Source organism: Saimiri boliviensis, chromosome 8, assembly GCF_048565385.1.
Source record: "Saimiri boliviensis isolate mSaiBol1 chromosome 8, mSaiBol1.pri, whole genome shotgun sequence".
Classification (NCBI taxonomy): Eukaryota; Metazoa; Chordata; class Mammalia; order Primates; family Cebidae; genus Saimiri; species Saimiri boliviensis.
Genome location: NC_133456.1, coordinates 26,301,753 through 26,314,233, shown reverse-complemented (window position 1 = coordinate 26,314,233; position 12,481 = coordinate 26,301,753). Strand labels below are relative to the sequence as shown.

At 43.0% G+C, this 12,481-nt stretch overlaps 1 protein-coding gene across 4 annotated transcripts in view; it reads right to left on the bottom strand.

Annotated features, from left to right (window-relative positions):
* OSBPL11 (oxysterol binding protein like 11) overlaps positions 1 to 11,011 on the bottom strand; it is an 86,901-nt gene extending 75,890 nt beyond the window's left edge. Inside the window, exons 1-2 of one of the 4 annotated variants that reach the window (XM_074404200.1) lie at positions 10,025 to 10,106; positions 5,081 to 5,187 (exon numbers count right to left, since the gene is read on the bottom strand). In XM_074404200.1, the coding sequence (XP_074260301.1) occupies positions 5,081 to 5,142 (62 nt within the window). In that variant the 5' untranslated portion in view covers positions 5,143 to 5,187; positions 10,025 to 10,106. Of the gene's footprint in view, positions 1 to 5,080; positions 5,459 to 10,024 lie in introns of those variants that run through there. The other 3 variants (XM_039477592.2, XM_074404198.1, XM_074404199.1) reach the window with 3 other exon arrangements.
* Positions 11,012 to 12,481: the final 1,470 nt, after the last annotated feature.

Below are 12,481 nucleotides of genomic sequence, written 5' to 3'. Positions count from 1 at the left end.
GGATAAAATCCCACTCAAAATCTTATGTTAAATTTCACTCATAATGAGAAATTAAAACTACATGAAAATAGCATTTTTTAACCTATCAAACTTTTAAATTTGTATCAATTTGACAGTTATAAAAACTGTTAACAAATTACACTGATAAGGCTATTGGGAAATAGGCACTCATGGCACCATATACCCCAATCAAGAGAAATCAGACAATAAATGTAAAGATTACAAATTGACTCAGCAATTCCTCTTCTGGGTCTTTTTCCCCTCAGATATATTCATAAGCTTGCAAGACGACACATGTACAAAGATTATTGACTGCGGCATAATTTGTAATAGCAAAATGTGGGAATAAATTAAATGTCCATCAATAGAGAATTTATTAAAAGTGGAATGAACTAAATTTAGCCTCCCAAAATTCTTATGTTGAAGTTCGAACACTCATGGCATTTGGAGATAGAGCCTCTGGTAGATAATTAAGTTCAGATGAGGTCATAAGGGTAGGGTCCTCATGATATGAGATTAGTGTTAGAAGAGACACCAAGAAAGCTCTCTTGATTGTTCCTTCTCTCTCTCAACAAATCCAAACATTCAAACTTTTCTTAAAATACTCATAAATATTAATTATTGAACAAGTCTGGACACAAATCACTTCATTAAACAATAAGCATAGGAATTGTGCTTAGCTAGGGAAGAATACAAAGATGTTCTCTTTCCTCCAAATAGTATAATTTATATCAGTAATATTTTCGGAATCAACTCGGTAGCTCACACCTGAAATCCCAGCACTTTGGGGGCAGAGGTGGGTGGATCACTTGAACCCAGGAGTTTGAGACCAGCCTTGGCAAGACGGTGAAACACCATCTCCAACAAAAATTTAAAAATTACCCAGTCTCATAACCTGGTCTCAAAATAAACAAATACTTTTTTTTTTAAACAGTATTTTCAATTCTGCTGAAAATACACACACACACACACACACACACACACACACACACACGCATGCATGCACGTATACCTATACCAAACAAGGTAACAGTAGAAAGAGAAGATAATAGTAATCTATACGCCAATATAATTTTCAAATATATCCTTTAACGAACTAGTGTCTAAAGACTATGAACAAAGAAAAATAATACCATCTTTTAAGACCATCACTGCACAAATTCACATTAAGCCCCTACACTCACTAATTTGAGAGTTTAAAGAATCTCTATAAATATCTTTCACACAACTCTGTAGCATAAAAACAAAATACCACCTGGCCAGGCGAGGTGGCTCATGCCTGTAACCCCGACAATTTGGGAGGCCGAGGAAGGTGGATCACCAGAGGTCAGGAGTTCAAGACCAGCCTGGTCAACATGGTGAGATCCTGATCTCTATTTTTAAATTAAAAAAAAAAAAAAAAAAAACTTTTAAAAAATGATTTTATACAATGTAAAACTTAACTCAGATTGAGGTAGCTGGTAATTCCTCAATAACTACTTGGTGAAGGCTGACAAATTTATGTAATTCAAAAGCAAAATCACAAGAATTTTAGCCCAATAGATAATTTCCTCCAGGATCTAAATTATGTGATTTATCCAAAAAGGAGTAAAAAGACTAACTGGCATATTCCGACCTTAATCTATTTGATTAGTTCTGAAATAGCAGAACTTCTATGGAAAATATGAACTCAAATAAGCTGTTTTTAGATATGTAGTGCAAAAATGTAAGGAAATTAAGATATCAGCGCATACTATAATAAACCACATCTTGCTCCTCAACGCTTGGTATACTTCATTAGATTTTGGAACAATTTTTTTTTTTTTTTTTTTGAGACGGAGTTTCGCTCTTGTTACCCAGGCTGGAGTGCAATGGCGCGATCTCGGCTCACCGCAACCTCCGCCTCCTGGGTTCAGGCAATTCTCCTGCCTCAGCCTCCTGAGTAGCTGGGATTACAGGCACACGCCACCATGCCCAGCTAATTTTTTGTATTTTTAGTAGAGACAGGGTTTCACCATGTTGACCAGGATGGTCTCGATCTCTCGACCTCGTGATCCACCCGCCTCGGCCTCCCAAAGTGCTGGGATTACAGGCTTGAGCCACCGCGCCCGGCTTGGAACAATATTTTATAGTTTTCAGTTACATGCCTACAACCATCTTTCTCTTGTTTTTAACAGCATCTATAGTGGATTTCAGATACAGAAAACAAAAACTAGAGTACAGAAATATATATATATCAATTTTCCTTTAACCTCTGCAGAGAAAGAAAAATCATTTATGACTTTTTCTTCAAATCAATTCGAAAGAAAAGGCAAAACCTCTAAAATTGTAAACATTTATTTATCTTTAGGCCAATCTCCTTTTCCCATTTGCAAACAGGCACTTTTCCTTATAATAGTATTGACAGTGGGAGAAACCACAAAATTATTGTGGTCTGACCACAAAAATTATTTCTATACTATACATTTGCAGACTCTTACACATTTACTGAAAAGCATAACTATTTGCTAATGAGGAAAAGAGATTTATCTGTTAATATGGTTAGCAAGTGAAGAGGTTCAAAATTAAAAAAAAGCAGGCCCGTCAAACACTCTGGTTTGTCTTTCAGTTCCTCTTTTGAATAGTTCCCTTCTGCCCATTTTAATAAGCAGGTGGCATATTTGCAGATTTGTGAATTTCTCTACAAGCTGACATGAAGAATATAAAAATAATGAAAACATGCACATTTTATAAACTGTGAATATTCACTATAAAATGGGAAGATCCAGAATTGGGAAATTTGTCTATAAACGGTAAAGAAAGCTCACATCGTATGAATATAAATTACTCTGGAAACAAAAAATTTAAGGCTAATCTAATAAGTTCTTAAATTTAATTTTTTAAAAGGGCTGGGTATGGTGGCTCATGCCTGTAATCCCAGCACTTTGGGAGGCCAAGGCAGGCAGATAACTTAAGGTCAGGAGTTTGAGACCAGCCTGGTCAACATAGTAAAACCCCTTCTCTACTAAAAATACAAAAATTAGCCGGGTTTGGTGACATGTGCCTGTGATCCTAGCTACTCAGGAAGCTGAGGCAGGAGAATCACTTGAACTTGAACCTGGGAGGCAGAGGTTTTAGGGAGCTGAGATTCGCCACCTCATTCCAACCTGGACAAGAGAGCAAGACTCTTATTTAAAATTTTTCTTTTTTTAAAAAGGTCATCCTGAGATTATTTTGCAAACGCCACTGATGTCCTTCCTATTCTTGATTATTTTGAAGATCCTCCCAAAATAAGCCTTAGAATTCCTACTTACATTGTTTTGCATGTGCACATTAATTTGACATTAACTAACAGTATATTAGACATAGCAGAGCCTCAAAAATATTTGTTACATAAGTTAGAACACCAGTAAACCATAAAACCAACCATGTACCAAAATAGTTATTTTCAGTAATTATCCATTCCTTTTAGAGAGTTATCTACTTTTAATACCTCTATGTAAATATGTAGAAATAAAGTTCTTCCACTTACTAGCGACGTAACCTTGGCTACATGTAATATATAACTACGTATAATACACTGTCTAAGTCTATACGGTCATTGAGACTTTTGTTTTCTTCAACTGCAAAATAGGGATAATAATGCCCTACCTTTTTCCAGAGTTGTGAGGATTAAATGTGATAACAGAAGTGAAACATTCTGGATACCATAAAGACAATTTCTGTATTTCCAATACCCCATATCTCTGAAGATTGGCTAGATAAGACACTTAAACATTCTGACAATTTTGGGAGGCCAAGGTGGGAAGATTGCCAGAGTAAGGAATTCAGGTCAACATAGTGAGACCCTGTCTCAATTTAAAAATAAAAATATTGGCCAGGCACGATGACTGATGCCTGTAATCCCAGCACTTTGGGAGGCTGAGGCGGGTGGATTACATGAGGTCAGGAGTTCAAGACCAGCCTGACCAACATGAAGAAACCCTGTCTCTGTAAAAATACAAAATTAGCAGGTTGTGGTGGTGCATGCCTATAATCCCAGCTGCTCAGGAGGCTGAGGCAAGAGAATTGCTTGAACCCGGGAGGCGGAGGTTGTGGTGAGCCAAGATAATGCCATTGCACTCCAGCCTGGGCAACAAGAGTGAAACTCATTTAAAAAAATTTCATAGCCGGGTGCGGTGGCTCAAGCCTGTAATCCCAGCACTTTGGGAGGCTGAGGCGGGTGGATCACGAGGTCAAGAGATCAAGACCATCCTGTTCAACATGGTGAAACCCCGTCTCTACTACAAATACAAAAAATTAGCTGGGCACGGTGGCACGTGCCTATAATCCCAGCTACTCAGGAGGCTGAGGCAGGAGAATTGCCTGAACCCAGGAGGCGGAGGTTGTGGTGAGCCGAGATCGCGCCATTGCACTCCAGCCTGGGTAACGAGCGAAACTCCGTCTCAAAAAAAAAAAAAAAAAAAAAAAATTTCATTAATAAAATTAAAGAAAGTGAAAAGACACCCCATAATACAGGAGAAAATATCTGCAAATCATTTATCTAATAAAGCTAATTGTATACAGAATTAAAAAGATTAAAAAACCCAATTTTAAAATGAGCAAAAGGGCTGGCCATGGTGGCTCACGCTTCTAATCTCAGCACTTTGGGAGGCTGAGGCAGGTGGATCACGAGGTCAAGAGATCGAGACCATCCTGGCCAACATGGTAAGACCCCCATCTCTACTAAAAATACAAAAACTAGCTGGACATGATGGCACGTGCCTGCAATCCCAGCTCCTCGGGAGGCTGAGGCAGGAGAATCGTTTGAACCCAGAAGGTGGAGGTTGCTGTGAGCCGAGAAGATGCCATTGCACTCCAGCCTGGGCAACAAGAGTGAGACTCCACCTCAAAAATAAATAAATAAATAAATAAAATGAGCAAAGGATCTGAATAGACACTTCTCCATAGATGGTATTCAAATGACCAGTAATTACATGAAAAGATGTTCAACATCATTAGTCATCAGAGAAATGTAAATGAAAACCACAGTGAGACACCACTTACCCACACCCACAAGCATGGCTAAAACTAAGAAGTCAGACAATAACAAGTGATAGTAAGGATGTGAAAAAATTACAACCTTTCTGTCAGGGGCATTTGAACCAGAGCAACTCCATCTTGAGTGAGGGCTGGGAAAATCATGCTAGGACTTGGTGGGCTGCATTCCTGGAAAGGTATTCCTCGCTTCTAGATGTTTATGATAAAGGGAACAGATTGATAATGTTTACGAAACAGACTCAGACTTGTAAGTGTCCTAATATTGCTGTATCTTGAGAACAAAGCCATTCCTAATTTTGCTTTAAAGATAATAATATTGATCCTTGCAAAATATAGTAATTAAGAAAATTAATCCTATATCACAAACCATTGTAGCAAAGCACATCTCCCCATGATCTTTTTTAATCCTTTTTTTTTTTTCTTTTTTTTTTTTTTTGAGACAGAGTTTCGCTCTTGTTACCCAGGCCGGAGTGCAATGGCACGATCTCGGCTCACCGCAACCTCCGCCTCCTGGGTTCAGGCAATTCTCCTGCCTCAGCCTCCTGAGTAGCTGGGATTACAGGCACACGCCACTATGCCCAGCTAATTTTTTGTATTTTTAGTAGAGACGGGGTTTCACCATGTTGACCAGGTTGGTCTCGATCTCTCAACCTTGTGATCAACCCCCCTCGGCCTCCCAAAGTGATGGGATTACAGGCTTGAGCCACCGCGCCCGGCGATCTTTTTAAATCCTAAACATACAAGCATTGTACCTAGGATGGATGCGTTCCTCCTCTTACTTTTGGGAATACCCTACTGTCTATGGAGTAACTGTTCTTTCACCACTTGACTTTTTTTTGTTGCTGAGACAGAGTCTCACTCTGTGGCCCAAGCAATTCTTGCGCCATAGCCTCCCAACCAGCTGGGACTCTCACACCACCATGCCTGGTTAATGTTTGTATTTTTTGTAGAGATGGGGTTTCGCCATGTTGCCCAGGCTGGTCTTGAACTCCTGGCCCTCAAGTGATCCACCCGCCTGGGCCTCCCACCTGCCTTGGCCTCCCAAAGTGCTAGGATTACAGGAGTGAGCCATCATGCCTGGCTACCTCTTTATTTTCTTAATGAACTTGTTTTTGTTTTGCACTTCAGACTCTCCCTGAATTCCCTCTTACATCTCTCTTAGGCTCTGGATCAGAACGAACCTTAAAAACATTATGCTAATTAAATCCCTAAGTCTGCAAAGCCAAAGCCAAGGTTCTGAACAAGGTTTTCCCTAAATTTCAACCCCTCCATAAGACATAACCTGAAGTCTCCATTTTAAAAATAGAGACAGTAGCAAATTATAGTAGATATTAGAGTTAAAAGTACTGATGGGATACCGAATCGAAATGTTCAGGTAGGCAGGTGGAGTTCCAGAGAGAGGTTTCCTGACTCAAGAACCTATTAGCTGAGGCTATGGAAGAGAATGAGACAAATGAAAAGCATGTAGCGTAAGAAAAGACATTGGAATATCACACCAGCCTTCAAAGAAAAGCGTTAACCACTGGAACTGAGAAAGGAATAAATGAGTAAAAGGGAAACCAAGAGAAAGTAGTGTCAAAAAACGTTAAGATAGGCTGGGTGTAGTGGCTCATGCCTGTAATCCCAGCACTTTGGGAAGCTGACGTGGGCAGATCACAGGGTCAAGAGATTGAGACCATCCTAGACAACATGGTAAAACCCCATCTCTACTAAAAATACAAAAACTAGCCTTGCGTGGTGGCACGTGCCTGTAGTCCCAGCTACTTGGGAGGCTGGGGCGGGAGAATCACTTGAACCTGGGAGGCAAAAATTGCAGTGAGCTGAGGTCGTACCACTGCACTCCAGCCTGGCGACGGAGCAAGACTCCGTCTAAAAAAAAACCACAAAAAACAGAAGAAACAAAAATTAGCCAGGCATGGTGGTGAGTGCCTGTAATCTCAGCAACTCAGGAGGCTGAGGCAAGGGTAATGCTTGAACCCAGTGGGGTGGAGGTTTCAGTGAGCCAAGATTACATCACTTCACACTAGCCTGGGTGAAAGGGCAAGTCCCAATCACTCAAGTCTAGTGACTGAGTCTCAAGGGAAAAAACCAGAAAGACAAAGCAATACAGGACAACAGGGAAAACTGCTTATGACCTAGAGGACAATGAGAGAAATTAGACTGAGAGCCACATGGAAAGATTAGCCTTGGACAAGCCACATTAAAATAAAAAGATATGCTGGGATGTAAATGCAGTCATCGTGCCTTATTTATCTTCATTATTTAAGAAAAGTTCCACATAACTGAATTTTCCAAGCATTTTTTTTTTAATTTAAGCGATTTTATTTAAACTGTTCATCACTGTATATACAGTTCTCTGCCTCTTAAACAGAGAGTGCTTTCCTGGACAACTTAAGGTCATTATGACCATGATTATTGTACTCGGAAGTAATGTACATGAGTCTACATGTTAATTTTTCAAATCTTCCTTGGATGCCCTACATCGTCAGCCATTTCCTCTGTTACATTTCCCCTAAAAACCTTTCTCATTTGTGCTTTCAACAGATTCTAGTATGAAAATCATGGCCAGGTGTAGCTGCTCAAGCCTGTAATCCCATCACTTTGGGAGGCTGAGATGGGAGAATTGCTTGAGTCCAGGAGTTCGAAACCAGCCTGAGCAATATAGTGAGACCTCATCTCTATAAAAAGTTTTAAAAAATAAAAAAATTATATAACCATTAAATAAGGCCCTAAAGGCCAGGTGTGGTGGCTCATGCCCCAATTCCAACACCGTGGGAAGCCAAGGTGGGCAGAGATCCCTTGAGGCCAGGAATTCGAAATCAGCCTGACCAACATGGTGAAACCTCATCTCTAATAAAAATACAAAAATTAGCCGGGCTTGGTGGCAAGTGCCTAAAATCCCAGCTACTTGGGAGGCTGAGGCATGAGAATTGCTTGAACCTAGGAGGTGGAGGTTGCAGTGAGCCAAGATCTGGCCACTGCACTCCAGCCTAGGCAACAGAGACTCTGTCTCAAATTAATAATAATAATAATAATAAAGCCCTAAGTAAGGGATTAAGGAATAATGGGGGTCCAGATATAAGTATATTAGTAAAGTGCATGGCTTTATAACAACTCTCCCCAGTGCTAAGAAGTTTATTTCACTTTTCAATTTAATTGAGGCTGGGTTTCAGAGCTTGAGTATCAGAAGACTGACCTCTGACTACCAGGAATTTCTTTATCTTGCTTCCTTAGGTGCTATCAAAATATATCTCTCAAGTAATTGATAATCTTATATAGTCAGTCTTAAGCCACCTTAAGCCACATACACACAAAACATGTTGATTCCAAAAGTAAGCTTAGACATCTCACAGAAACTGAATATATTTTCTTACCCTATAGTCACTTACCAATAAAAAGTTAGTATCTTCCGGCCAGGCGCAGTGGCTCACACTTGTAATCCCAACACTTTGGGAAGCAGAGGAGGGCTGATCACTTTAGGTCAGGAGTTCAAGATCAGCCTGGCCAACATGGTGAAACCTTGTCTCTACTAAAAATACAAAAATTAGCCAGGTATAGTGGCACATGCCTGTAATCCCAGCTACTCAGGAGGCTGAGACACAAGAATGGCTTGAATGTGGGAGGTGGAAGTTGCAGTGACTTGAGCTCCTGCCACCACACTAAAGCCTGGGTGACAAAGCCAGACTCTGTCTCAAAAAAAGTTAAAATACTTCTACATTTCACTTCTGTACGTTAATACAGTCATGCATATTTCATACATATGAATATTATTCATGATAAATGTATATCCCTCACAAAAATCTTGGCTTTAATCCCTTCAAGTTTCACACAAATTTCACGAGCGCAAATAAGCACAAGGGCTAAAAGGACTACAGTTAGGCACACAGGAGTCAATCAAAAGTTAAGAATTCATCCCTTTAGTTCCAATAGGATGGTATGTGCCGGTTTATTTCATGCACTCTTAAGGTTCTGGATAGTTCTCTCCCCCTACACTTTATGTATTAAAAAAACAAAAACAAAACTTGTTGCCTCTCCAGGACTGTCTTCCTCTTCCTTAAGTTGTTTATTCATGTTAGTGAAAAATTGACAAACGTAGAATTTCTCATCAAGACAGACAGCACTGAAGTGGCCTGAGCAAAGCAAACTGAAACATCTCCAGGCTCAGGTTTCGTTCATCAGAGGCATTAGGAGCTCTACCTTTGTCCTTGTATTCAAATTATTTATATACATGACCTTGTCCAAGTCACAAATACCCTCAGGGCAAGAATCTTTTCTGATTGAGTTACTCCAATCTCTGGGCAAGTCAGTTTTGAGCACCAGAATTTGCTAGCCTCTCCTCTCGAGAAAGCTGAGTTAAACAGTCCCTGTCCTCGTAGCCCATCAGAGAAGACTGGCTTGTAAAGAAATTGCAACACTGCCGGGCGCGGTGGCTCAAGCCTGTAATCCCAGCACTTTGGGAGGCCGAGGCGGGTGGATCACGAGGTCAAGAGATCGAGACCATCCTGGTCAACATGGTGAAACCCCGTCTCTACTAAAGATACAAAAAATTAGCTGGGCATGGTGGCACGTGCCTGTAATCCCAGCTACTCAGGAGGCTGAGGCAGGAGAATTGCCTGAACCCAGGAGGCGGAGGTTGCGGTGAGCCGAGATGGCGCCATTGCACTCCAGCCTGGGTAACAAGAGCGAAACTCCGTCTCAAAAAAAAAAAAAAAAAAAAAAAATTGCAACACATGCAAAAGCAGAAGTGAGTACAGAAATAAATCGGAGGAAGCACTGACTCTCTGGTTGTAGAGGAAGTTTAGGGATACATTTCTGTATTCCCCAAAAGGCCCTCAATAAATACCTGTTGAATGAACAAATGAATGGATTAAATCTTTTAGGCGAGGGCCCAGATCCAAACCAGATATATCAGTTGCTTCTGGAAGCCAGTGAAAAAATTTTATCTTTCAACAATTGCGGGATGCAGCCTCCGGCATATTCACCCCTACCTCCACCTCAGGAAGTAATTTTGGAGAAAGGACCATACCTGTACTGCCAGCCTTTTGCACTGCCACCACGGCTGCTGCTGCTGCTACTGCTGCTGCTGCTGATTCCACCTCCACAGCTGCTGTTCTTGTTATTCGGGGTCACCGCTGTGGCCAGGCCCTCCAGCTTTCCTTCGCTCTCCGAGACTTTCATTGTGGACACTGGTTCACCCCCCTGCATCTTAACGCCAAAGTCCACTTGCCCTTCTTGAGCTGGAGAGAACAATTCTGTAGTCTCGTAGGTGACTTTTTTTTTTTTTTTTTTTTTTTTTTTTTTAAGATTTGATCTGATTATGATCCCGGTTGCTAAATCAGACGGCGTCTGGCGTGGGACTGTCAAATGGTCCAGAAAAGGAAGATACACATTTCCACTGAAGTTAAACTTTTAAGAGGCCAGGGGAAGCGACGAGGGCAGATATCCTTCAGCTATGTATCTCTCCTTTCCGGCAAAAGCAAGGAGGAAAAATCATCCGGCGAGAGGACTTAGGTGACATACTCGAAAGAGAAGGAGCGCGGGGAGGTCGCAGATTCTGTAGCCAACACGGCTGGGAAAAGGACGAAGCGCCACGGAGAGGGGACCCGCGGCCTAACCTCGGGGCTGACCCGCCGCGGTGCCTCTTCTCCTCCGGCCGGTCCTCAGGCAGTGGGTCCCACTAAGCCCGCACGGCGGTTCCCGCCGCAGCCCCCAACATACAGCCTGGGCCGGCGCACGCAGCCTAGGAGGAGGGTCGGGGCAGGAGGCCGCCGGGGGCGGGACGCCGGCTCCTGGGGCCGCCTCTCCCAGGGCCAGAGGCGAGCCCCTCGGGGCAACTTCCTCCTGTGCCCCTGGCCCGGGGCTATCTACCGGGTTTCCGGGAGCCGGTGAGTCTCCCGCGCTCTCTCCAGATCCAAGCGTGAATGCCAGGGCCGCGGCCGCCGCCCCACCCACAGCCCCACAGTGGGTCAGCCACCCTCCTGCTCCTTCCCCGCCTTCCCTTCCGGAGTAGCGTGAGCTCACTTCCCTCACTGCCGAAGCGCCTGGCGCCATCTTGGGTCAGGGCATCTGGTCCCTGAAGGGGGCGGAGCCTCCGGGAGCTGGTAACTGGGCGACTGGCTGATGGGCGAGGAAGGAAGAGGGAGGGGGCCGCAGGGGAACGAGGAACCCTGACAGTGAAGGAGGAAGAGACGAAGGAGCCAGCGGACACATAGAGAGTGCCTTTCTGGTGTGGGACTGCCGGCCTTCCTAACCACGTCCTCGCCTTCCATTTGAGGGCCTGTTTCAAGCATTTTAGGAAGAAAGCTCAACAAAGAAAAGAAAGTAGAAGACCAAAGCAAACATCTGTACGTTTTAGTCATTTGGGGGTAGACTAGGGAGGCGGAGGGCAAGCATGATATTGGAGTAAAACAAATCAATATTATAAATGAAAAAGAAGCTGTCATGGAAATTAGAGATCTCAGAACAGACCTAGGTACCCTTCCATACCCCAGACAAATCTTTCACCTTGTTTAGGCCTTGGTTTTGCATTTATAAAACAAGAGTGCTTGTCTAGATTTCTAAAGTCTCTCCTAATTGTTAATTCTCGCTTCTAATAACATGACTTGAGGCCAGGTGCTGTGGCTCACGCCTGTAATCCCATCACTTTGAGAAGCCGAGGTGAGTGGATCATTTGAGGTCAGGAGTTCCAGAGCAGCCTGGCCAACGCGTGGAAACCCCACCTCAACTAAAAACACAAAAATTAACCTGGCATGGTGGTGTGTGCCTGTAATTCTAGCTACTTGAGAGGCTGAGACAGGAGGCTCACTTGAGCCTGAGAGGCAGAGGTTGCAGTGAGCCAAGATAGTGCCACTGCACTCCAGCCTGGGCAACAAAGTGAGACTTAATCAGGAGGAAGGGGTTGAGGGGAGGGGAGGGGAGGGGAGGGAGGGAGGAAAGAAGGAAGGAAGGAAGGAAGGAAGGAAGGAAGGAAGGAAGGAAGGAAGGAAACAAAGAAACAAACAAACTACCATACAATCCAGAAATCCCACTTCTGAGTATCTATCCAAAGGGAAAAAGTTAGCATATCAAAGGGATACCTGCACTCACCAAAGGAAGAAAGGAAGGAAAGAAGGAAGGAAAGGAAGGAAGGAAGGAAACTTCTATACAACCCACCAGTCCTACTTCTGAGTAGGGATTTGAAAGGGAAAGAAATCAGCATATCAGAAGGATACGTGCACTCACATGTTTACTGCAGCACTATCCACAACAGCAAAAATATGGAACCAGCCTGTGTCCATCAACGGATGAATGGGCAAAGTACATGTGGTATTTAGGCCAGGCCGGGTGGTTCATGCCTGTAATCCCAACACTTTGGGAGGTCAAGGTGGGTGGATCACCTGAGGTCAGGAGTTTGAGACCAGCCTGGCCAACAGGGTGAAAACCAGGCTCTACTAAAAATACAAAAATTAGCTGGGCATGGTGGCACACTCCTGTAATCCCAGCT